At 41.3% G+C, this 25,652-nt stretch overlaps 1 protein-coding gene across 1 annotated transcript in view; it reads left to right on the top strand.

Moving 5' to 3' along the window:
• ptprn2 (protein tyrosine phosphatase receptor type N2) overlaps positions 1 to 25,304 on the top strand; it is a 192,591-nt gene extending 167,287 nt beyond the window's left edge. Inside the window, exons 14-22 of the mRNA XM_056299232.1 lie at positions 3,238 to 3,385; positions 5,668 to 5,741; positions 12,544 to 12,621; positions 15,420 to 15,539; positions 16,020 to 16,186; positions 18,367 to 18,420; positions 19,502 to 19,566; positions 22,402 to 22,475; positions 25,233 to 25,304. Coding sequence (XP_056155207.1) covers positions 3,238 to 3,385; positions 5,668 to 5,741; positions 12,544 to 12,621; positions 15,420 to 15,539; positions 16,020 to 16,186; positions 18,367 to 18,420; positions 19,502 to 19,566; positions 22,402 to 22,475; positions 25,233 to 25,304 — 852 coding nt within the window. The remainder of the gene's footprint in view (positions 1 to 3,237; positions 3,386 to 5,667; positions 5,742 to 12,543; positions 12,622 to 15,419; positions 15,540 to 16,019; positions 16,187 to 18,366; positions 18,421 to 19,501; positions 19,567 to 22,401; positions 22,476 to 25,232) is intronic.
• Positions 25,305 to 25,652: the final 348 nt, after the last annotated feature.

The raw sequence follows: 25,652 nt of genomic DNA, 5'->3' as shown, positions 1-25,652 counted from the left end.
TGAGTAAAAACTGAAGAACCCACATGTGCGTGCACACACATATACACACACAGCCACACAAATTCATACAGCCGCACATAACCACAAGCAAACACAAATGCAGACACACACACACACACACACACACACACACACACACACACAGAGTTAAATCATGTTAAAGTACAGTCAAGTGACATCCAAATAAATGATTTGGGGTTGCACCATGTGCTTTTACCCTTTTCAACAAGACATACATCATGTCTTATACATTTGTACAGAGATTTAAACAATATTTTATCTGCTGACTCACCCTCTGCTTTTCACCACATCCGTTCAGAGCTCTGTCACACTAGATAACCTCTGCTGTCTCACATTACATTTTTCTCTCTCTCCTTCCTTCCTTCCCTGTCATTTCCAGCATTAGCTTGCCATGAGATACTGTGACACCTGTGAGCAGTTTACCAATCTGTTCAAAATGTAAAAACCTCATTATTCACAGACGGAACGTGTAGATGCATTTCTTTATATGCGTCTCTCTTTGGACAGTGACTGCATGTTCTACCTGTGGCAGCTGCTTTCAGCACCATGGACAGCGTCTTACGGTTACATTACTCTCTCTCTCTCTCTTACCAAGCAAACCTTCCTCTGTTGTTCAGTACCAGGGTCACTTGCTACCCCAAAACTCAATAGGTGTCTTGAGGTAGCTAATCTTTTGAGTACTTCTTTATATATAAATTATGTATCATTCACTGAAAAGGAAAATAGCTTCAGTTTTTCAGGTGTACTACTAATTTTTTTGGTACATGTGACTTCGTGCTGCCCCATAGAGATCTTCACATACAATTTTATATTTGTTTATTTTCTGTTGGAAAAAAAGTGTATGCTGTAGTATAAGTAGAATACAGTCTTATCTTTTGAAGGAAAAAAATGTTCCGTTGTAAATGTCAGATAGCATTCAGCTCTTCGTGGCTTATTTTGCCATTATACCTTGGCGTTAATCCATACTAATCCATTGATTTTTTTTTGTAACGCCACCCCTCCCCCCCAGCCCTTGTTTGTAACAGCGTACAGACCCTGGTGAAAACTGTTACCACTATTGTTCATTTGAAATTGACAGTGGAGCCAGACAGTAATGTGTTACCTGTTGTGTCTGGTTCCCCCAGTTGTCCCTTCATCCCGATTTCACCCAGCACCCTCTGCTGCTGAGGAGACTGCTTAGGAAGGATTAGACATTGTTTCCCTGACACCCAGGCCTCCCATCCCAACCCTCTGATTGGCAGACATAATCCCCCCATTCACTAAACCTTCGTTACCCTGTCTCTGGAATACGCCACGGTCCGCTGCCTCCCCTCTAGAAACGGGAGGACTCGATAAGGGCCTGGTGGCTGCATTGCATTAAGCTGCAAAAAAAAAAAAAAGAGAGAGAGAGAAAAAAAAGAAGAATTTGGAATGCAATCGATTCGGGGCATCATTTGAATGGAATGGCATGCAATTCAGAGTGGATGTATCAAGAACATAGAGATGTAATGTGGGAAGGGTAGATGGAGCGCTGTCAGGCTGGCAAGCAAGAGTGTACTTGTGCAGGGTGACAAGAGCACAGCAGTGACAGGTTTTGTCAAGTGGCCATAATGGCGTGCATTTTCCTGAGGCGCCCAAATTCAATGTTTGTGTAGGCGCCGCACTGCAGCTTAGACTTTAAACATGGATGTTGTTATGTCTGTTATTTGAATGGACATTAAAGGTAGAGCGCTTGATTTTTTTTACATTTTTTTTTTGACATTGCATGTATTAACAGTAATGGGTCAGAGCAGAGTGATGTGAATTGACAATAACATATTAAAAATGTCACCTAGGGTCATTAATGGATTTAGACAGGACAGATTGTGTTAGATCATTGTGCCATCTCATCTTCTCATTGTATAGATGTGTTTTTCTGAGAGAGTTGCATTTCAATTTCCTATGATGACCTCAGTGAGACTTTCAAGACCTAAACGGCACCTTTAGCAAAACAGCAGAAAATACAATGACATCATGGCTCCAACTTGCAATGTTACCATTGCAAGTTGGAGCCATGATGTTCTTATTAGTCACATAATATCTTTTGATTAGACTTAGTGAACAACTGAATAGATGAGCCATCAAAGGTAATTGCATATTGTGTTTTGTATAAGCTTCTTTTTGATTATCATTAGGTAGAAGTGCTATGTGTTCTGGAAAGACTTGCATTTTTCATTTGATTGACAGGGGTGAATGAGCTGCAGATAACAATGGAGTATCTCTCTACTCAGCCTACTATACTGCCTTTAATATGGGGTGAAAAAAAACAGGCGTCTGGGTATCACTTTCATTGTATTAGCCAGCTGATCCCTGACATCAGTTTATGAGTCTGTAATCTTCTGCCTTACACAATAGCGGACTAAACCATTTAACCCCATCGGGAGGGGAGCCATGGTACAGGAGGAGTAAAAGCTAAGCACAGCGCCCACTGGAAAAAAAAAAAAAAGAAGGGCTCCCCTTGCCAGCCATAGCCTCTAAGCTCCCTAAGACTCACCCTGGTTTGGGAAATGAAAATACACACACACACACACACATTCCCCCTTCCCCTTTTCTTCTTTGTCTCTCAAGCGAATTCAATTTCTTCTTCTCCGTGCGATGGCTTAAATGCAGACAATCTTATCAGTGGCTGTGCAAGCAGTGAGGGACGTGATTGAAACACCCTGAAGTATTTCCAATGCAGACAAACCTTTCAGGAGTCTTAATTGCAGTTATTCTTTTTTCTTTTTTCTTTTTTTTTCCAGGTCAAACTCACATACAAACACACACTAATGCACATTCCCCGACCCCAATTCTTGATTTTCACCAGCCTCGTGCTCCTGCCATGGTTCCCCTACACAGCAGCTTGGAGCAGTAATGCTCCATGACACCTGATTGTAGATTTAAAGGTGTGGCTCTTGTCAAGGGTTTAATATTTTGCTCCAATTTATTTACTGCTTGGCTCCCAGTGATGGTTTCTAAGGGGAAAAAAAGGACAAATAATAGTATGAAAATGCTAACTAGCCCAGGTCAGACACAGGGTGCGCTGTTTTATTTTGTCCCTAGGTACTCCTGAAACAACCCCTGTTTTTGTGCTGGTTTGTTGTTTTTTATTACCTGTTAAGTCATCTCTTGTTCATCACCCTCTTTCCACGCAAACCATTCTATGTATTTTTCGAAATGGCGGCTAACTTTATGTCCTTTGTCCCTATGCCCCCCCAGTCATACATGGAGGACCACTTGAAGAACAAGAACAGACTGGAAAGTGAGTGGGAGGCGCTCTGTGCCTACCAGGCAGAGCCAGGTGCCTGCGACGTGGGCCAGGGTGAGCAGAACACCAAGAGGAACCGCTCTGATGCCGTGGTTGTATGTGAGTCCATTCAGATGAACTTACTTAACTGTGAGAGAAGGTTCTGCCAGTCGTTGTTTATATCCTGGGCAATGCAAAACAGTCCTACAAAGTTACTTCATTCAATTTGGTCCACTATTTGGTGTATGCTTAACGGTACCAGCTGAATGAAGTCACAACCTAAGATTGAAAAAAAATCTTTGAATTCTGTACTGAATCTTTAAATCTGGTTTTCAAGGGAAAAGATCTGCCAATGAGATCAAGTCAGGCAGAGTAGTCTTCATGAGCAAGAGGTAGAATTCTCTTGCTCCACTGGAAGATTTTTCTTTCAGAAAAGTATGTTTTCTTTATAGCCCATTGTAAAACTAAATGACTTAATAAGCTGGAAAGTCATTGTTATGGTATAGAAATCTATTTGCCAGGATGCAAACAACTTGGTTTTCAGCGAATGTTGCTTTTTTCCATGTCAATTTGGGTGACTTGTGTCAATCGTCCACATCCTTAATGATTCCTACAGTGTATTTCTGTCACACTCAAAAAAATCTACTCAACTGTCAGGATCTGTTGCGAGAACCCACATTACTACAGAGCCCGAGAGGCGACATTGATGTAAAAAAAAATTTATAAAGTGCACGTGCATTTTATAACTTGCATGCATGCTTTAGTAAGTCGCATGCACACTTTACTAAAGCGTGCACCCCCACCCACTGCGGTCAAGTGTATCGGTGCTTGGAGTGGCCAAAAAGGACAAGAGAGTCGCAATTCAGCAGTCCTTTCTCACATTTTATATATTAATTTGATAAAATTGTTTTCATAATAGGTTTGCTGTGAAGCGCAATGGATTTGTACTCAAAACTTTCCCAACTATGACCATATACAATTGTAAATTAGTAGTTTCACTGTACATTACTGTACAGGGAGAGTCACCTCAGGACATTGTAACACACTGACAATTTGGAGTTAGTTTACTGTACAGTTTTTGATAAAATTAAAGGGAAAGTCAGCTGAAATTACATTATAAGAATCATAATTTCCTCATATTTCAACTGTCATAAAAATGCTTAAGAGGTTTGCTGAACTCTTCAATGGAATCCTGTTCAGAGTGACCCCCTGCTATGAACAGGATTCCATTGAAGATCTCAGCAAACCTCTTAAAGGATTTTTAAAAATTTTTATGACAGTTGAAATATGAGAGAATTATGAATGGTATAATGTAATTTGAGCTGATTTTCCCTTTAATTTTCTCAAAAACTGTATGGTAAAATAACTAGTTTTTGCATGGTTATAGTTAAGATCATCCTGAGCAGGATTCCATTGAAAATTTCAGCAAAACTCTTAAGCATTGTTTTTTTAATGATAGTTAAAATATGAGGAAGTTATGATGCATTGACGATGTTGCATTACAACGGCTGCAAGAAAACGTGAATGTGCACAAGAGAGCAAGAAGACTTCAGGAAGAGGAGAAAGAAGCACAGCTGAGATATGCAGCCAAGCAAAGGAATGCTGCCCCTACAAACCCTCCAAGTGAAAGCAAAGAAGTACTCATGGACTACTAATGGACTTAATACTAGCTACTTTACAATGAAAACAAGTTCAACTACATCTTAACTAGCCTCAAAGAGCTGTAGCCTGTAAAACTAAAACTACTTTGAAAAGTAGTTCAACTACATCCAAATTATATTGTGGGAAATGATCACAATCTGAGTCTGGAATCTCATATAGTTACACAGAGGTACAACTGAAGAGATGAAGTATAGTGTGTGACAGTGTGTGATGTAGTAAACAGGGCAGGTAAGACCTCACTTAGGCAGCCTGAGGGCATGTTTTAAGGAGAGGACATTGTGGGACATTGAGGACAGGATTGACTACATGTAGTTAACTACTCCCCAACGCTGCAGTTACGTTACTTTTATAATTCTGAAAAAAAAAACTTAATTTACTTACTACTTAACCTCTGTCTGTCTCTTATTGAGCTGAGTATATTAAATACAATTTCCTTTTTATTCAAGCAAATAGCACAGGCCTTCGTCACATGGTTATATGACATTATGCTGTCGCATTTTTTTTTCGACTACGGGTATCTTTTTTTCACCATACATGTGTTTGCGTCCCTTATTTGGAACCATCTTTTTGAAGATGCAGCAGTTTTGGGCATCACAATTTGTTATAAGGGCTGCTTATGAAAGTGTGTGGAAATATAAAAACTATTACTTCTATTATATTGGTGTTTCCCATAATGTTGTTTTTCATGTGAAATTGAAGGATCGGGATGGTGTTTGATGAACTATGCTTCTCAATTACAGATGACCATTCCAGAATCACCTTAAAGGCCGAGAACAATCACAGCAACTCAGATTACATCAATGCCAGTCCAATAGTAAGTATTGTTTATGTATCATGGATCTACAGTATAGCTACTATCTCTTGTCTCTAGAATCTCATGTTATTGTGCAAAGAGCACTTGTAATGGGATTTTACTTTGAAATAACACAAATTTCTAAGGATTTGTCATTCACTTAGGAGCATTGATGATATTTCACTTTGTTCCTCATGCTGTGAACCTGAGGGGATTCAGTCCGTCTCATCAAATCACGATCTGCTTTCTATGTTTTCAAAATGGCCGCTTCCAGGAGATGTCAGTCATATTTGTGGATTCGTATGAAAAGAATTATCCATTATTTTAGACTAAACAAATGTATTTCTCCAACATATCCAGGAAGACCTCACTGTTGGTAAAGGGCTGGGGTTATTTTTTTGTGCCCCCCCCCCCCTTAAACATTTCCCGGTGAATGCAAGTCATGATTTCCCCTGAGGCAGCTGAAAAGGAATTCCATCAAAGGGAACAGGAAACTATGCATTTCAACTACTGTGCCAACATTTCTTAGGAGATAGATGGGGGGGCTTACACAGCTGCACTAAAAGCCTATTAGTGCTCAGGAGCAAACAATAGAGTTTTTATATACTCTATATTTTTCTGATGGCATATAGATGAAGGTTTTGGATTATTTCAACAGTGCAATGCTGTGTTAGCATAGATTCATAATATCAGGGGACTACGCCAAATTAACCTATTCATTGAAGAAGTGAGCAAAGAACTCCTTTTTGGCTGGACTGGATGAGCGGGCTAGCCCTACAAATGCAAATGTCACTGACTGACTAGTCTCACATAGCCAGACCTATCGTCACACTTCGTTTTAGCGCTGTGCCAGTGCTGGAGAAAGATCTGGCTCAGCCGGTTATCATTCTGGTATGGGGGGGGGGTCACAATTGTCTTGGGCGGCGCTAAGACCATGATGCAGTGATGGTGCCCTTGCAAAATAGTGTTGGGGGCAAACTTGTTTTGATTGAACATTTGCACATGGGGAGGTTAGCGCTAACATTAAAATGGCTAGAGCCCTGCAAAAGAAAATGCCACATAAAATAGCAAAGACATATGTTGACTATATGATATGATGTCTACTGATAAAAAAGACAAGCGAACTTGATTTTCGCCCTAGAGGTGAAGCCTGCCCATACTTTAACTCTGGAGGAGCTCACTGGATGCATTAAAACCAGACAATTGAATGGCTGTATGAGCTCTTGCAGAACGTTATTAAACCGATATCACAGAAGCTCATGTGAAGTGGAATGAATCGGTACATTGGTCAAGTCAATGTCAGTGGCGTATGCCGCTGCCAAAGTTAAAAGATGTTCCAAATTAACTCCGACTGACAGTGGCCATGTCAGTAAACAGATCAACATTGGGCATGAGAGTCTTGTGAGATGGAGTGTGGGCTTTTCCAAGGTGCTGAAATAGTCGGCCAATGGCAGGCTTATACCAACAGTGTACATCCGGTGAGTCAGACTACTGACTGACTGATGAGTGATCATGGTTGACACTATTGGGCTGCTGATGGTGACCAACAACGTCACTGAAGTTACAGGATTGGTCGGCCAGGCACCGAGAGGCATGAGGGAGAGCACACAGTTAAAGCATCCCAAATAACAATCACTCTGACAAAACACTCACTGGCGAATCCCCAAAAGGATTGGGCAGCTTTTGCGGCCGCTAAACCTGCACAAACAATACAACAACAAAAAAAAGTGTAATTCTCAAAGCACCCGCAAAGGGTGAAATGCACCCCTAGCTCCATGCCAAGCAAATAGCATCTCGGGGCTCCGGTGCTATTTGCACATACTATATACATTAGGTAATATGCATACATTTGGTGCAAAATTGGCCCCTTTTTATGTAAATTAGCCTCATTGCAAAAAAAGTCCCATTCACAAACACCAGCACTAATAGCCACATTCAGTTAGAGTGAAAATTACTGGTGTCTTCAGAGAGTTGGTGGTAACTGACGCTCAGACGTTCCAGTGATCATGGCAGCAGTGATTGTAGCCAGGCGAAGGCATCGTCATGCCAGGCATGCTCGTGAGCAGATATTTCGCTGGAGAATATCTCTTTTTGGTTTAAGCGACACCGAAATCATTCGCAGATACAGGTTGCCAGGTCAAATAATTCATGCTATACTTGATGACATCAAGGATGAGCCTGCTTTCTGTGTTCTTGGCACAAAGCCACCATTTATACTTTGCCACATGGATAATTGCAATCAGATGCAAAACAAGGGCAAATTGCACTTGGCTGCAAAACTTTATGGGTGTGTTTGCGTATGTAATTTTGTGAATCGGACCTTGAGATGGGGCAGATAGCAGTTGCAAGTGATGTGCAATTCATGGTGCCATCAGCGGCCGCAATTTGCCTATCAATAAATGAGAGACATCAGCAGATAGACACAGATGAAAGAGGAGGTTGAGCTAACATAATTAGAATAGTTATAATTAAAATTAAATTAAGTTCTTTTTCCAAGTCAAACATCCCAAGATATGGGTGGAAAGTATTGTTCTTGCAACCGCATTTATAATTTTTTTTCTTCTTGAACATAGCTTAACCATGCCATTTGATATGCTACTTCAGAACATTTTAACAACAAATATTATTGGGACACTACAGAAAACTGCAAATTAACATTTAATATCCAGGAATTCACATTATAGACTACCACTGATTATCCCTGTAACCAATTGGCTACTTTGAATATTGACAATACACGGTGGTTTTGACCCAGTCTTGTTTTGTGTTTCATCTGTTCTTGGCTTTTAGGCGCACATTAGTCAATAGTACAAAAGGAAGGCTGAGTAAAATGAAGATGTCCATGATTATATCTTTCTTTTCGTTAAAAACAGTTGAAAAACTCGCAGACACTCACACACATTGAGAATGGGTGCTGCAGTGGTGGCTCCAGTGGTGTGTGGATGAAAGGACAGTAATTACACCACAAAAAGGACCCCTGGCTGAGCCCAGCAAAACTGTGATAATTATGTCTGTCAATGCTGCTTCTTCCTGCTCATTAGCTCCAGGGCAGTGGGCCACAAGTAAACAGTAGTGTGTCGCTTGTCTCTTGGAATACTCGGTCAGAGAGGCAAAGGAAACTGAAGGGTGACATAGACATAGAAAATAAACATGGATAATAGTTTGCTTGCTTGATCACAGGTCTTGTAAGATCTCTCAGACATAAGGCATCAGTAGCAGCTTTAAGGAATCCACTGTGAATGTGGTCTAAGCTGAGCTAGGATTAAGTTTTTGTTTCCGGCTTTTGCAGCATCCAGAGATTTCTGTCTTTTTCATTTCCTGCCCATTCTCAATGTTTCTGACGCTGCCTGTGAAATGCTCAATCTAGCATTTCACGGCTTAACTCTGTCTAGTTTATATAAGCACAGTATCAAGGTGCTACAACAAGGTGTCGAAAGTTAAGATGCCTTTTCAGTCCAGATATGTGTCTAGGCTATTTTTCGTGCAGCTTATTTTACTCCAAACCAAAGGGCACTTTTTACTTTCTGTAGTCGCCTATCTTCTTCCCACAATGGCAAAAGGGAATGCAGCTGAAATGCATGGCTACTCTTTCATGTCTCGCCTTTAGTATTCATGTGGGGATGTCAGTACACAGCTACAGCATGTCTGTGTCCTTGAGATAGGTGAATCTGAGTGGCAGCACCAGAATTTAGCTTCACTCTTTCATTTCTGTGGAGAAGAATATTTGGGGGGGGGGGGGGTCCATGTGTGGAATTTTAGCCAATATGGATGAAGTGAAAATCTGACCAGTTGAAGCTAATTGAAGTGATTCAACCCTGGAAAACAGCATTTCCTGTATTTATCTGGTTTTTTGTGAAAATGACATTTGCAGTTAATAGCAAGCCAGTCAAATTTCAGGCGATCTTGTGGGTACTTGAAGGGCACATTTTCAGCCCATCCGCAGCCACTTATGCATCACAGCTGCACACCAGGTGATTATTCAGTTATGTCCACCGCTATCTACAATAGTTCAACTCAATTCCTTGAGCCTGATATCTCATGAACACTCAATTCATATGGTGTGGCATGTAAAAATCAAATCACCTGTTATTTGTATCATTAGTTGCTGTATTGTAGTATATTGGCGATGAGCTCCATGCTAAAACAAATTGGATGAATAATATCCTGCTGTCAATTTCCTATCAAATTATCACTTTCAGAACAACATAACTGTATTTTAATATAAGATCCATTAAACAGCATGAGTTAAGTTACTAATGATAAAATCATGATGCACTCTATGTATTGATCTCACAAGTAATGGCTCTCCACCATTTTGTTTTGCTCAAAAAAACTACTGGGGTAAAAAAAAACTATTTTGGAATTGTGCTTTATTATAGTGACAAGGAGATAAGTCACAGAAAGTATTACAACAAAAATATTGAAATGTTAGGACAGGTTATAATTCTTTGACTCTGAACCCTCTTAATAAAAATAAAATACTCAATTAAGATAATGCCATATTGCAATAATGTCATACCACTACTAACAAAAGTGCACAAACTTATTTTTTTCTATTTTTTTTATTTGTGAGTGGGAATTATTGTCCTTGTATATTATTTACAGAATCAGACATTAGAAGGACTCAGAATTAACTCTCATGACAATTACTTACAAAATGGTACAATACTTAATAAAATTAACTACTCTGGCTGTTTTTAGAGAAAGAGACAAAAATGTTTCCCTGATATTTCGCTGGAAATTACGTTGCTCCTCTCGCTAGACAGTCTAAGAATTAACACTAGGTTATACAACAGATGTTTGTAGATCCTTACATAAATGAATTCTTTAAAAAACTGAATTTGTGAAACAGATGAATATTAAAGAGTGAAAAGCATAATAATGCTGTTGTGGCAGGAATGAGGAAAAACACATAGCCCCTAGTGTCTGCCACACTGTCAGCATTATGCAGAAATATTACATACCATATATCCCGGACTACAAGTCCGGGATATATGGTCGCATTCAGCAAATATAAGTCACTTCAGTGTATAAGAAAGTTGCATTTATGTGGTGGTACAGTATTTTAAATGGAGTCACAACAGTGTCATCTATTGGCCTTAGTTGAAATGCAGTGCATTCGTACTGTCATTCGAAAATGACATTGTATAAGTCGCTGAGGAATATAAGTTGCTGGACCAGCCAGGTACGATAGTTCCCTGTGGAGGGAGGGTGATGGTTGATGATTCTTTGCCTTGGATGTCATTGGGATTAAAGAAAATTGCAGAAAAATGCAGAGCATAACAAATACAAAACAACAATCTCTGTATCCATAACCTCTAAACACAACAAGATGTTTGAAAAAGATGTTAGGCATCTTTGACATGTTGTTCTTTATTACAAAAAAAGTGAGGGCTCATTAAGGAAAAGAGAGCTATTAAAGATAAGCTGTTGTCTCTCTGTCCCAGTTTCCTGTGTCAGCTCTGAAATTGCACCCTCCCCAAATGGCTCTCTGTTACAGTTCGGGCTGGCGCTTTGCAATTGCATCCATTTTCATGGTAATGATTGTTGATGTCACTCAGAGGTGCTCTATCCCCATACAGATCACAATGTTTTATCTATGCTTCTACCAATGCTTTGCAGAAACTACAGCTGTTACATCCTCCTCTCACACAAAGAATATCTCAGATAATCTACCTTTTTTGGGGGGGAGGGGGTTAATGTGGTACAAGGTAGTAGCAAAACATGGTACCCAATCAATGCGAAGCTACAAGCATCAGTTGAAAGAGCAACTTGGCTTAGAGGCAGTGTTGTGAGGGCATGTTTTGCTAATGCTAAAGTGTTGGTAAAATATCCCTCTTGAATGACCGAGGACAGGAGCTGTCTTTTTTTCTTTCTTTCTTTCTTTCTTTTTTTTTAATGTACAGGTATAATATGAGTTTTTATTTTGGATGCTGAATTGCTGCTCTTTCGTGTAGGAAAACATGCATTGGTGTTGGGAGAGATGGTCCTCTCGCTGCCCCTCAGGCAGTTGAATACAGGTCCAGTGCAAACATTTTCAAGAGATAGCACCTTTCCTCTGAGGGGAAAATATATTTCTCCCGTGTGTATTGAAGATTAGTTTAATCCCAAAATCTGATGTTTTTGCGTCGGTAAATTGGCTCATTCTTATATGTAAGGTTTGTCCTGCAAAGCATTTTCATAAATGATAGTTATTTCTATTTTTCTGTCTTCTCAAAGTAGGACGGGGGATCCGTAAAAGTCCTATATTTTAAATGTGCCTTTATCACTGCATGCATCTTGTATCTTTCAAAAGAAACAGGACTCTAAAATCATTTTAAGTGCAATTTGTAGAGCCACCAACAATTCTGTGCCTCATTCACTGTATCTTGGCGCTCACAGAACAGGCCAACACTTCACGCAAACCAAACAGTCTAACACAGACCCCCAGATGTGCCTACTTTCCCATGTCGTCTTGTGTGACCTTCTCTGATTAGCTAACACATTGGGTTTCCGCTATATTCAGGGTTTTAGGGTTTATTTGGATCAGGTTCATTAGAGAATAAACACATCTGACAAAGAAGAAATGATGGACAGGAGCAAAAAAGGCAGTGTAAAAAGCAGATAAGTTGAGAAACAAATGATTGAATGAATTGGTCCAGAACACATAGGCCAATTCAGGTAGCAGAGAAAGGAAACGGGATTGTATTTTATTTTTTTTTCCCAGAGAGAAGATGTTGTTATCTTCTCTCCTCCACCCACATGGAGTGCTAACCCTGGCAGTATGTTTCCACCATCCAGTCCCCAGCTGAACTCTGTGTCACGTTCTGTTCCCTCTTCCCAGATGGACCATGACCCACGCAACCCTACCTACATTTCCTCACAGGGCCCACTACCTTCCACGGTGGCAGATTTCTGGCAGGTAATGCTCAGCTCCGCTCACCATTTGTCACCCGTCAGCTGTTTTGTTCCAACCATGACGGAGGTTTGGAGAGACCATAATGGAGTTGTACCTCACCTGTCCTGTTTGGTGTATGTCTCTGCATGTTTGGGTTGGATTCTCTTTAGCTCCATGTGGGCGGCATCCACCTTGCTCTCACTGCCACTGAGTTTTGTATTGTTGTTATTTGTGATGTTTTGGCAATTAATTGAGGAACAAACTTTGTATTAATAAAATTATGGTACAATTACGCCTATTACTAGTTAGTAACACAGTCATTAGCTAAGAAGATCCTGGGAATGAGATTTTAGGTCAATCAAAACAACAGGTACACATAGCACTATGAATTATGTGTTATGCAGTAAAACAGATTATGACTTCCATTTGCATTTGAGTTGATGCTGTTAACATTCCTGTCCTTGTCTATAAATGGCTCGGCACTTGCTATTGATAACTGTATAAAGGCGATTGTAAATCACGCAGACTGGTATGGAGGTATTTCGCAAATTATGCACGGTTGCCAAATGTTGTCTTTATGTGTTAATAGGACAGAACTGTAGTAATTAGTGGGCCCATCGCCTCCATATGGTGGAGTAACTCTACTGTCCGTGACCAGGATGTGTAAGTGTGAAGCATAAATCCTGGCAGACCAGCTGGTTGGCCACTCATCATCTTCTGCTGAACGGATACTCTTTTCATATTGAGCCATATTGCTGATATGCCATATTGAGGCATATTGCTTATAGTTGCACCCATTGCATTTTGGCACACCACAGTGACCAGGCCAAGTCTGTACATCTAAGGCATGATACAGTTTCTGGTTTAGTTCTTAACATAATGACCATCTCGGGCAGCACTTTGAGATACTGCAGGATGACCACCGCTCTACCCGGCTACATCTTTGCTGAGGTGCTGGCAGCATCAGTGAGTCCAAACTCATAGAAAAGATTTCTGTATACATAGATCTATGCATATTTCACTTTTTTGAGCTTTCCATCCATCAGACCTCCATCAGAGCACTTTGAGATATGAAATGACAAACAGATTGGACTCTGTTCTCCCTCAGTTTTATTAGTGAGACACTCAACGTGGTTCAGTCTGAGTAAACAAAAAGAGGGGTAAATGTTTTTAAATACAAAGTTAACATGGTTTGCAGAAGTTTGTTGCTGACACAGTCATTATGGTCTACCCAGCCATTATGTGTTACTGCTGTTTGAAAAGTGTGCCTTGATTGAATACATCAGCTTAAAGGGAAAGGAAAGATACACTCTCCTCCATATTTAATTAGTAAATTTGAAAGTGCCTGAAATGAAACAGCTGATAATTGTCTTTCAGCCTTTTTGTTTGTTAGTCTGCCAGTTTTTCCTTGCCAGATGACTAAATGTGTATCCATTATCTAATGAAACGGGTAATAGAGCCATAAAACTCAGCTTCAATCATTTCTCAATTAAATCAAAAATAGTAGAAAAAACTAATCCTCGATATACTAGCATATTGGACATCAGTTTTGTTTTCTTGGATGAATAAGTAGTAATTCATTATTTGATATGACTAACTGTGGATGTAGTTAAAAAAAAGTCAAATGGAACTTACTCTTTCCCCATTAAAAGTAAACAAATTGAACATTGGCAGTCACATGCAAATGGAGTAAGCAGGAGGCGAAATCTTTTGCTCTGTCCTATCTAATCCAGACCGGCCTCCGGCAGCGCTCTGAAAGGCGGCTCCGCTCTAATCCTTCCTTCCACCCTCCACTCATCATTCCTCCACCCGCACCACCTCCCCCAGCACCCTCCAAACCCCTCATCCTTCACGCCTCTGTCTACCCCCCTTTTGCACACATATACACACACACACACACACAGACACTGTCCCTGGCTATTAGCTTAGCTCCAGTGGGGCCTCGTTCCCCTGCTCCCTCACCCACAGAATCCAATGCGAAAAGCCAATCACCATGAGTTCAAAGAAGTCTCCCCGAAACAGACTTGAGTCACTTTTCTCTCAGTTTTCGAATGCTGCCCTTTGACTGCAAGTAAAAAAAAAAACCTGTTTAAGATGTATGTTTATTGGAGTGCTTGTTATCAGATGAAAAAGACCTATTGAGGTTGTGCTTGTATATTGGGCTGATGGAGGATATGTAATGAAAGACTTATATTCCATAACTTGTGAAATGATTTGTAAAAGTTCACTAGTCTAAATCCTATTCTCCGTTAGTACACCAATACCTGGTGGTGGAGTGTGATCGTACCCGGGTCGCAGTTGGCATGGTTGGTGGTGTAATGTGTCCACCGGGCCGGATCAGAGAGGCTTGTGATTAGTGTAAAGGCAAGGCCATTGTTGTTGTTTTTTTTTTATCACAGCCATAAAATGTGTGTTTCTTTCTCATTTTCGTAATAGCTGCCATGGGTGTCTTTTTCCCAAGGAGACATTAAATTGTGATGAGATAAAAGAGAGCATGGCGGTGTTGCAGCTGATCTGGTATAGACTACTGGAAGGGGGTCGGGACACGCAATGTCACCCATCTTTTTACTTGTCTAGTGATCATTTTTCACACGCAAGGACATTTATCTTTACTCCTTGGACAAAAGATAAGGAGATCTGTGTTATTGTTTTGCGAGAGATCGCAGAACTGCCGTGTCATGCCAGCGCACAACAAACTGCTCCAGCTGGTGTTGTCCGACTCGACAGCCTCGTTGCCATGAAAGCATACGAAAGGTCTGTCAGGAAATGCATGGGGGAATGACCTCTGACCCCCTCTTTCTGTGCATTCTCCCCTTGTGCAGATGGTGTGGGAGAGCGGCTGTGTCGTCATCGTCATGTTGACGCCACTCTCTGAAAACGGTGTGAAACAGTGCCACCACTACTGGCCGGATGAGGGCTCTGACGTCTATCACATCTACGAGGTAAAGCATATCCACAAGAGGCGCTGTTTAGGTTAAAAAGGCTCAGCTCTGGTCGGGTTCGGATATTGGTTTTCTTGGGACGTTGGTGATACCTGTACTGCCTCACATGATTCAGTGTTTTTATTCATGTTGTCTTCTGTTTTTATATGATAGAAAGTGCTTTGTTACATTATTTTAAAATACAACAGAATTGTATGAACTATATTATATCATATTGTGTATTTCTTTAGTTGAAGTAACTTTACCAATACCAGATTTTAGCTGTAAATAAGAATGTGTTCTTTGTAAAATATGAGTGTTGTAGCTGCTAGCAGTACCAAAGTTATATCAACACTAGCATGCCAATTGCAAAAAATAGAATTAAACAAATTATATTAAATTGTAAATAAATACAAGCTGCTTACCTCAGATTTGATGCCAGTCTCTGCGTAGGCTTAAATCCAAATTGCACAACATTTATCTCCCCTTTAATGTATGCAGGTCAACCTGGTGTCAGAACACATCTGGTGTGAGGACTTCCTGGTGCGGAGCTTCTACCTGAAGAACCTGCAGACCAACGAGACGCGCACTGTCACCCAGTTCCACTTCCTGTCCTGGATGGACTGCGGGATCCCCGACTCAGCCAGGACCCTGCTCGACTTCCGCAGGTAAAGTGAAGATTCTGTGGATTCAGTTACACCGGGGTCTTCAGGTAAAGGAGGCAAAATGGAAGCCAGCTCACTTCTGTTACTTACGCTCTGTCTTTATCCCAAGCTTGAGTCTTAAGGGTCATCTCTAACCACTATATTTCTCTGTGACTCTCTGGCCCCCTCTCCCTCTTGTCCCAACTCCCCTTTTCCTGTCTGAGGAAATCATCAATGTTATCGTTGCTCTCATAAGGGCTGTGTTTCTTACACCAGTAAGAGCACAGACTTTCTTTGAAGCCGGACCTACCCTCCCGCCCCACTTCCCTCCCAGCTCATGTGATGCAGTAAATTATCAGTCCCGCACTGCATGGCTTGGCTTGGAGGGGAGAGAAAGAAAAAAAAGGAAAGAAAAAGAAGCACCTGATTCAAACACCCAATTAAACGGGAGCTGTCTAGCTAAAAACCTGGGGAAGGGAGAAGCTAGCAGCAGAATAACTTAACTCCATTCTTCATCAAACGTGTACTGACAGAAGAGCGGTGATAGCCCTCATGGGAAAATATTGAGAGAAATTGCAAAAGCCCTCCAAATGAGAATGGATGCATTAGATGTTGTGCGAGGAAGCCTGTCCTTGTAGTTTGTGATGCAGATGAAAGGACGAAATAACAAGAGGGGCAGCTTTCTCATGCCACCCTTTCCGGGTGTTTTTCTGTGTGATTCTCAGCTGATTAGATCTGCTCATAATGGTACGAGTGTACTGGCATGTCGGTCTCCATTGTGGATGGTCTTTAATTGCAAGGTCGTCACATAATATGTCTAAGAACTGCTATCCTCTTGATAGGTCTCCTAAAAAGGGCCTCCTTAAAAACGTGTTATCCAGTCCTTACCCAGTACCCACAATGCTTTGGTGTAACTACAGTACTCACTAAGGCCATTGGGAATCTATTGCTCTCAAGCTGTCTGAACTCTGAACTTTAGCGGTTGCCAGTGTCATTTTTGTGATGTTGCAGCTAGTAATATGAGCCCAGTTGCATAGTCACAAAAGTGATCATTGGAAACTGTGTCTCCTCAGCCAGGCTCGTGCACACTCACTCTCTCTCTCTCTCGCTCGCTCTCCTCTCTCTCTCTCTCTCTTGCTTAGTCATTCTCACTTGCCCTCTCACCTCTCCTCCTTTGTCTGGCTTGCATGGGAACCCCCAATTTCCTAAACTTTTTTTTATCCTTGACCTCATTTTATGTTAGAGTTCATAGATTTTGCTCTTCCTTTTCCCCCACTTAAAAAATTTTTAAGAAAATATAACCTGACCAAAACAAACAGTGCATGTCTTTGAGGATTAAAAGTACTTCAAATGTTATGCCTTTATCACCTCTGTGAATATAAAATAACAATATTTCTACTACTAATGATAATAATAGTATAAGAATGTGAATATTCTATTCACAAGAAAGATTAATTAAATGCACTCAAACACATGGATATTAACCTGTGTTGTATTGAAATCTTTCCATGTATTTTTTATTTAGATCATATTCCTGTTATCTGTGTGCAGTTAACAAAGAAAAGAATAATAGAAATTTTTAGAGATATTCAGACTTTGATTTATTTCGGTTTTCTTAATCCATTGTTGGAAAGGTGAAAAATGAGAGAGGGCGAAAAATGAGGAAGCCTCCCTGTCGTCAGTTCCCATGGTAACAGGAGTTAAAAAAAAAGAAGAGGCATGTTGGCCTTCACCGTGCCTGGGGTGTCTAGCATTCATAATTGGCTGAGGTTAATGCGTCTGCATAGCACCGCCTCATCCATCACCGCCATGTTCTAATAATGCCGTTTTGAAATTATACTTCATTTATTAACATTGTTTGACACGATGTTTCTTTCTATACTCAAATTATTGCAGTTGATTGACGGGGGAGTAGATTAACTGGACAGGGCAGTATATTCTTGGGGAGGAGAAGTATGAGCTTTTTTTCTGCTTTTAATTATCGTGGCCTTATTGTACCTTAATGTGAGCCGCTTGAAAAAGAGGGGGATCCTTCTTGTGTCACGTTCAGGGAATCGGCCTACTGATTAACTTGATCATTTTTATTGTTTATTGAAAGTAAATAGCAAGAAGAATGCAGTACATTTTTTGACAACTTGCTATCAAGCTATTAACAGTTTGTTCAAGCCATTAATAATTTGCATATTTTCTCTCTTTCATTTCAGAAAGGTAAACAAGTGCTACCGGGGTCGGTCTTGTCCAATAATTGTTCACTGCAGGTAAGTATAAGCACCAGAACGTTGTGAACTAGCCTGCTGGTTTGGATAAGGGAGAGTGTTTTGTCAAGCCTGGGGTGGTGGAGAGGAAAAACCAGTCCATTGGCTCTGTCTGCGTCTGGTGGAGCTGCTTGTTTATTGTTTACTCCAGCAGCTAAGGGGAGTGGGATGAGGGGTGGTTTCGATGGTTGGAGGGTGGCACAAAGACACGCAACCAAAGATGCCTCCATTTGTCATTTGGTTGTGTCAGTTAACTGGCATCGGTTGTGTCCTGTCAAACTGCAGGTGTATCTGTCTAACTGCTTTTAACTTTGCCTGCTTTCTCCACGAGGCAGCCAGTGTCTAGCAGTGGATTAACGGAGCGGGGACGCTCTGCCATTTTATTGGCCCTGCCTTTATTAGAGAAACGCGCACGCCTTGTTTGCAATTAACATGAAGAGCTGCCGAATGGCCGGCGGGCACGAATGGAGGCTTTTCATAAGGCTACCTCTGGAGTATTGGGGAAAAAAATAATAAGCGAGGCTCTCCAAAAGCTGTTCTCAAGCCGCCTCTGGCCTCTCCACCTCTCCTCTGCTCCTGAGGTGCATGCATTTAAAAGCCTTTGTCCCCAGTGTGCCTCTGAAACCATTCCCCTCTTCCCCCGACAGAGAGGTCTCAAGACCACACATGCGCTTAGGTGCACAGTTTTTGCATAATCACATTTACGGGGGGGATCAAACGTTCAGATTTTTATGGATATTTTAATTTTTGATTTCAACATTCTATTGTTCTATTTGGCATATAGACCCAAATTACAACCCAGCATTTTTACAATGCTGATTCTGATGTGTGTCCCTATGCCTATGATAGGTCTATGTGTGGTTAAATGTACTCTTAACTTTGTAGTCTCTCAGCCCAGTGTCGATGTAAATGAGCAATTTGCTTCAGGAGAAGAAAACATTCTGAGATTAAAGCAATCAAAGCATCTAAAGCTTAAATCTACCATCTTAATGATCTCTCTCTCTGTCTCTCCGTCTCTCTCTCTCTCTCTCTCTCTCTCTCTCTCTCTCTCTCTCTCTCTCTCTCTCTCTCTCTCTCTCTCTAGTGATGGAGCTGGCAGGAGTGGGACATACATTCTGATTGACATGGTCCTCAATAGGATGGCTAAAGGTAAGAGGCATTGCCTTCCCTTTCACTCTTCCCGCTTGTATTGGAGTGTTACCCTGGCAACGCCAATGCCTCTCATGCATTTGACTGTCTGAGGCCTCAAGAGCAAGAAAGAGAGGAGCAGAAGCGGAGGATGCTAGTAGCAGGGGACAGCTAGAGGAAGAGAAAGGGAGAGAGACAGAAGAGAGGAAGAAAAGAAGCCACTACTCACTTTAGTAATTGCTTATTGCATTACTGCCAAACCACAGTGGCTTGAAACACAATTGCAAAATGAATTTAGATTGCACATGGATGGAGATGAAATGTTTTAAAGGAAAGATGCTTAAATAATAAATATAAATAATAAATTGTGTCGGCCCTGTGATGGCCTGGCGACCTGTCCAGGGGGTCTCCCCGCCTGCCGCCCAATGACTGCTGGGATAGGCTCCAGCATCCCCCGCGACCCTGAGAGCAGGATAAGCGGTTTGGATAATGGATAGATGGATGGATGGATGGAAATTGTGCTTAGATAATAGATCTAAGCACCCTGTATATACTTTATATTGTATGTATACATGTACATTCTGTCATGTCCACCTACCTCATGTATATAAGTAACCTGCTAACATATTTGCTCCTGCATCTTTGCACTCTGCACCATTGCACTATTACCTTCCTGTTTCACCTGTATATAGTCATTCCTTGTATAAATTCCTGAAGATTGTTGTGTAGTTATTCTATGTAAGTACATCGAGAGCCACTAAACTGTAGTCAAATTATCTGTATACATAAACATACATGGCCAAATAAAGATAATTGTGATTATGATTATGATTCTGAAAATCCCTCTAACAACAGCATTTACGCAACATGTCATTCTTACTGTCTTCAGTGGTTTAATCAATATTCAACATGTGAAAACATCTGTCCGTTGTGATGCTACAAGGTGAAGCTCTTTATTTATCGCTCAGCCTTTATTCCAGCCCTTCACCTATAGTCACAAGCTATCGGTAGTGACTGAAGGAGTCAGATCGTACATACAAGTGATGGAAATGAGGATTCTACCTACAGTGGCTGGGTTTACCTTTTGCAATAGGGTGAGGAGCTCAGCTATTGCAGAGGATGGAATGAGTATAGCTGTTGTTCCTCTAAAGTGAACGGGGCCAGCTGAGGTGGTTTGGCCATCTTGTCCGGATGACGCCAGACCACCGGCTTCTGGGAGTAGACCAGAACGACCTGAAGGAGAGACACCTATTTCTATTTGTTTGTTTGTTTAACAGTAAAAGTGACAAGGAAATCTACCCCTCTGGAAATTTCACCCTCAGTACTGTCCAAAAACTGGTCTCCAATTTTATTACCAATAGATTAGTTTCGGAAAGCATCAGTCAATTAAATCCCACACTATAGACAAGCTCAAGTCCTGACTCCGCAGTTTAAAGAGAAAGACATTTTTCCATGAACACAAATCTAAACTTAATTGCCTCAAACCATAGGAGTTGCAAAAATGAGTTCTTTTTCCATTTGCATTTCAAATTATTCCTTGCTTTTGTTAGACAACACGGTCCTTGCTTAGTATTGTCCAGTCAAGACACACCAGCAGAGGACAAAACAGTTTGCCCTGCCTTCTGCCCAGGGGTCTTAACCTTTGACCTCCTGTTTGCAGTTCCAGCCAATTAGAACAGATCATAAGGGCAAGCTATCCCTGACGCAACCCCCACCCCCTACCAGGTGTTTAAAACAATACAAGAGTGTCCAGCCCCACTGTCACACAAGGGCTCATGTCGTTTAGAGAGTGATGTGGTGAGCGCAGAACCCTCCATGTTCTTTACCCCCTTTTTTTCTTTTCTCCTCTTTGAAAAAAAAATGAATGTAAATCTCTCTTCCAAAAGCTTTTTTCCCCTCTTGTTGGAGTTTTTCTTCAGCTTAAATTTGGAATCTAGTCCCTCTGTAAGATGAAAGTCTTGTTGGAGCACCGGAGCACTTTGAGTACCGAGTCCAGCTGCATTAAATGGCTTTCTCCTTATGCTCCACTGTTCTCTCTCTCTCTCTCTCTCTCTCTCTCTCTCTCTCTCTCTCTCTCTCTCTCTCTCTCTCTCTCTCTCTCTCTCTCTCTCTCTCTCTCTCTCTCTCTCTCTCTCTCTCTCCTCTCTCATCAAAAAAAAACATCTTGGGAGCTTAGGGGCCACCTCCTTCTCTCTCTGTCTCTCTCTCTCGCTCTCTCTCTCTGTTGATTCTTCTTTTTTTGTTGTTTTTGAAGGAAAACTCAAAACGAATACTGGCATGCTGCTTCAAGTCCAGTTTTGGAGGGGGGGGGTCAAATAGTAGATTTGAATTAAAGTGTCAAGAGGAATGATATTTCTATTCCACATCAATGTACATAGCATTGCACTTTAGTGAACCAGTAACAGTGTTCAACTAAAAGTAGTTGATCCCTATTGAAGGCAATGAGCTGTAGTTGTATAGATTTGCCATCAGCACGGAGCCAGAATTTCAAGCTGATGATTAGAAATTCAAGATTCTCACACACAGATATAGTTAGATCCATAGCCTCAAGCGGATGTCATAGTTGGGCACTATTTAAAACCATTTTTCTCCAAGGCTCTCATCAAGATGCCGGTGCATTTATGCCATTGCATTTTGTGAATACATCATTGCACATTTCCCAGACCCAAAAATATCCCCCTGCATATTTTACCAAGAAACAGTCCGTGGCTTACGTTCAAGTCTTTCGAGGGATGAATGTAATAATTTTCAATCGCTTGGCCGTTCCAAAGGGAGCCTAGTATAAAGGGAGATTGACAGATGTGAGCTGGATTACCCTGCTGCTTTGAACTCGGTCCAATTTGTGGTCTGTTGCAGGTGCTAAAGAGATTGATATTGCCGCTACCCTGGAGCACTTGAGAGACCAGAGAGCCGGCATGGTCCAGACAAAGGTAAGGTCCCTGGCTTTGAGTTGGGAGGGAAGGAGGAGGTTTTGTGGGTGGGTGGGGGGCTTCTGTCACTCAAGCAGGGGTTTGTCTACTGCATGTGTAGAGGATCATGGGAAATTATGTGGTAACAGATTACTGCTTCAGGATTTGGGAGAAACATTTTCGTAGAAGATAAAAATCCACATTTATTGTGATAGAAGAAGAATACCCTGGTTCCTGTTTCAAGGAGCTGTTTCCCCTTTGTCTGTGGCGGTACAATAGAAAATGATCTTAATGTGTGCTCGAGCACAAACATTTAATTGAATCAACAATTATTTTTATGACTTTTAAGTGAAAAGGATGCTGTACTCAAGAAATGCAATTGCACAAGTCATCAAACTGCCTAATATGCATAACTGAAGTCGTTTCCAAAGATGGAGATAATCATAACAGAGTCAATTGAAGACACAGTGTCAATGACTTTCCTATATACTGTGTACAACAATTCGTCTGTATATATTTGATGTTTATTTCCATTCATATCTACACGTTGCATCTAATAATTTGTACTGTAAAAGTTTTTTTTGTCCAATGCATGGTGAGGCTTTAAGTCTTCAGTCAGTTTATTTCATAGTAGACTATCCATAATGGACCATTTGGGGGAGTTCTTGAGATCTGCGCAATGCATTTATTTTTCTCTCATCCTCTCATGCAAATTCCAGTAGGGAAGTCTCTTTTGTGTCTTTATTGTACTTTATAAGAATAATAATAATAAATGCAAATCTCATGCAGGGGTGATATTTATGGAACTTGCCTGCTAACAGACTCCAGCGTTCCTAGATGGTTCATTAATGTGCTGGTTTTACAGCCCTGTTTTGTTCGGCTCAGAAGAGGCTTTTCAAGCAGAGGCTTAAGACTCTCACTCACTCGCTCGCTCTCTCTCTGACAAGCCTAAGTGAAAATCATATTGGAATATTGTTGTTTTGACTCGGTGCCGTCGTCTATGCAGAAATTAAATCGTAATGAAGTATGAAATGTGGAGTTAGGTTTTCTGGATTGGACGACCAATTATTTTTCACTCCCCGTGATTCGGTTGTTTCATTTTTGGGTAGATCCCACAAAACAAGTTCTTTTATTACCCCCCCCCCCTTTTTTTTGTGGTTTTCTCTTCATTCCCAAGAGAGCAACAACACGCGTGACCATTTTGTTTCTAACCAACATTCTTGAGCAGAGATTGATCCCCCCCTAGTGGTAGTCAGGAATACAACACGCCACAACCGCACACCACACGCACCGCTTCAGTAGGTAAACGTCACCATCATGAAATCTGTCTTTGGAATGAATAATTTTTTTTCCTGAGCTCTGATTTTTATTGATTGCAGAATATCTAAAGCGAAATAAACACAATAAAGTTGGACACTCAGTCAGTGGTATTCAGTCATGTGTATGCAGGTTTTCATTCAAACACAATGCCACACCGGCTGATTTCACTAGTGATTCCTGTTGTTGAAGTTAGGGCTGGGCAATAATTCAATATGATCATTTATCATCATCATTCAATGGTATTGTATTGGGGTGAAACAGATATTGTCATATTGTGATACACAATTTCATTGTCTAAAGTATAATGAGAATCTATTAGCTAAAATTGTGACAAAATAAGAGCATTATTTGAAAACTTGTTTGGGTTTGATGTTATCATTTACCAAACATCTCAATCTGAAGAACATCAGTTGGATCTTAAGCATGTTATTTTTTGCTTGTGTAGGCAGATTTTGCGATGTATAACGATATCCTGTCAAATTCCATATATCATATTTTCCATATCACCCAGCACTAGTTGAAACTGTGTTAATCAGTGAAATCAGCTGGTGTGGTATTGGGTTGGAATAAAAAAATAATAAAAAATTTAAATAAATAAACCTGCATATACATGACACAGGGTTGAACACTGCTGCTCTATAATCCACTGCAAAGCTAAAGACATGGCCACTGGTGACTCCCTCGGTATTGATTTAGCCTATCCTCGGGCCAAACTCTGGCAGGCTGTGTGTTGACACATCTAAAAGACTGTTCCCTCCAAACTCCTACGTACCTCTGAGCACTGAGTGGATTCCTTGGACTGTAGCCCGGGGAGAGGAGAGGAATATAAGAAAGAGCCCAGGTCCTTGGGGCAAACATCAATCAACCCTGTTGTGCACCCTAAGGGAGGCACGCACGCACACACGTACGTACACACAAACAGTTGAGAGACAGATTGACTCAAAGCTCCATTTTAAGACACCTGGCTGGATCGATTGCGACGCTGGCAACACATGCACTCAGAGATGAAGCCAAAACACCCGTTCACCTTCATCTCCATCTGTGGGCAGACACACACTGGGTGACCAGAAAAGCAGAGTGAGGTGGATGTGATGCTGTTGAAGGGACAGACTCCCACTCCCATTATTGTTGGGATTTGGGACAGCAGGATGGCCTGTGTTCAGTGAAATCCACTCTCACCCGGGGGGCCTAAATTGGGCCCTCAACCTCTCCTTGTGTAGCCACACTGATCATAGTATCTGTGAGCAGGATACTTAACCCCGAACTTGCTGTCTGACCCTACACCTCGAGTGCCCAGCCAGAAAAATAAATTAATACAGTACATCAGATTGAAAAAGGTCCAACTGGTGTTCCTACATCGTACTTCACACAAATGCATGCAGCAGAGGACAGATGCTGTAAATATAGCCTGCTTAAAACCGTCTCTCTCTTTCTCTTCTTCCCTCCCCTCCACTTCAGGAGCAGTTTGAGTTTGCGCTGACAGCTGTGGCAGAGGAAGTGAATGCTATCCTGAAAGCGCTTCCTCAGTGAAGGCATCCCACCTTTCCTCCGTCCGCTTGATAATGACATATCTCTCTGCCCTTTCCCTACAGCTGCCCCTTCTCTCTCTCTCTCGCTCCCTCTTTCTCTCATCGTACTGATGAATGTTGTGCCAGATATCTTGACGGGATCCGTAATACCGGGTGTCATCAGTATGACCGTTGATCTGGGATCCTTGTGTCCTCACAGGTTGAACATACCAGATTGCAAAGACTGGTTCTGGTCTGGGAACTGGGATCAGCATTCCTGCTGTCGGGCCCTTTTAATGTGGTTTATATGCAGTCCCAGTCCTCTTTTTAACTGTCATGTACAAAGTTGTTACTGATCCCATTGTTCTTA

The sequence above is a fragment of the Lampris incognitus genome, chromosome 19 (assembly GCF_029633865.1).
Source record: "Lampris incognitus isolate fLamInc1 chromosome 19, fLamInc1.hap2, whole genome shotgun sequence".
NCBI lineage: Eukaryota > Metazoa > Chordata > Actinopteri > Lampriformes > Lampridae > Lampris > Lampris incognitus.
This window is presented reverse-complemented; position numbering and strand designations above follow the sequence as displayed.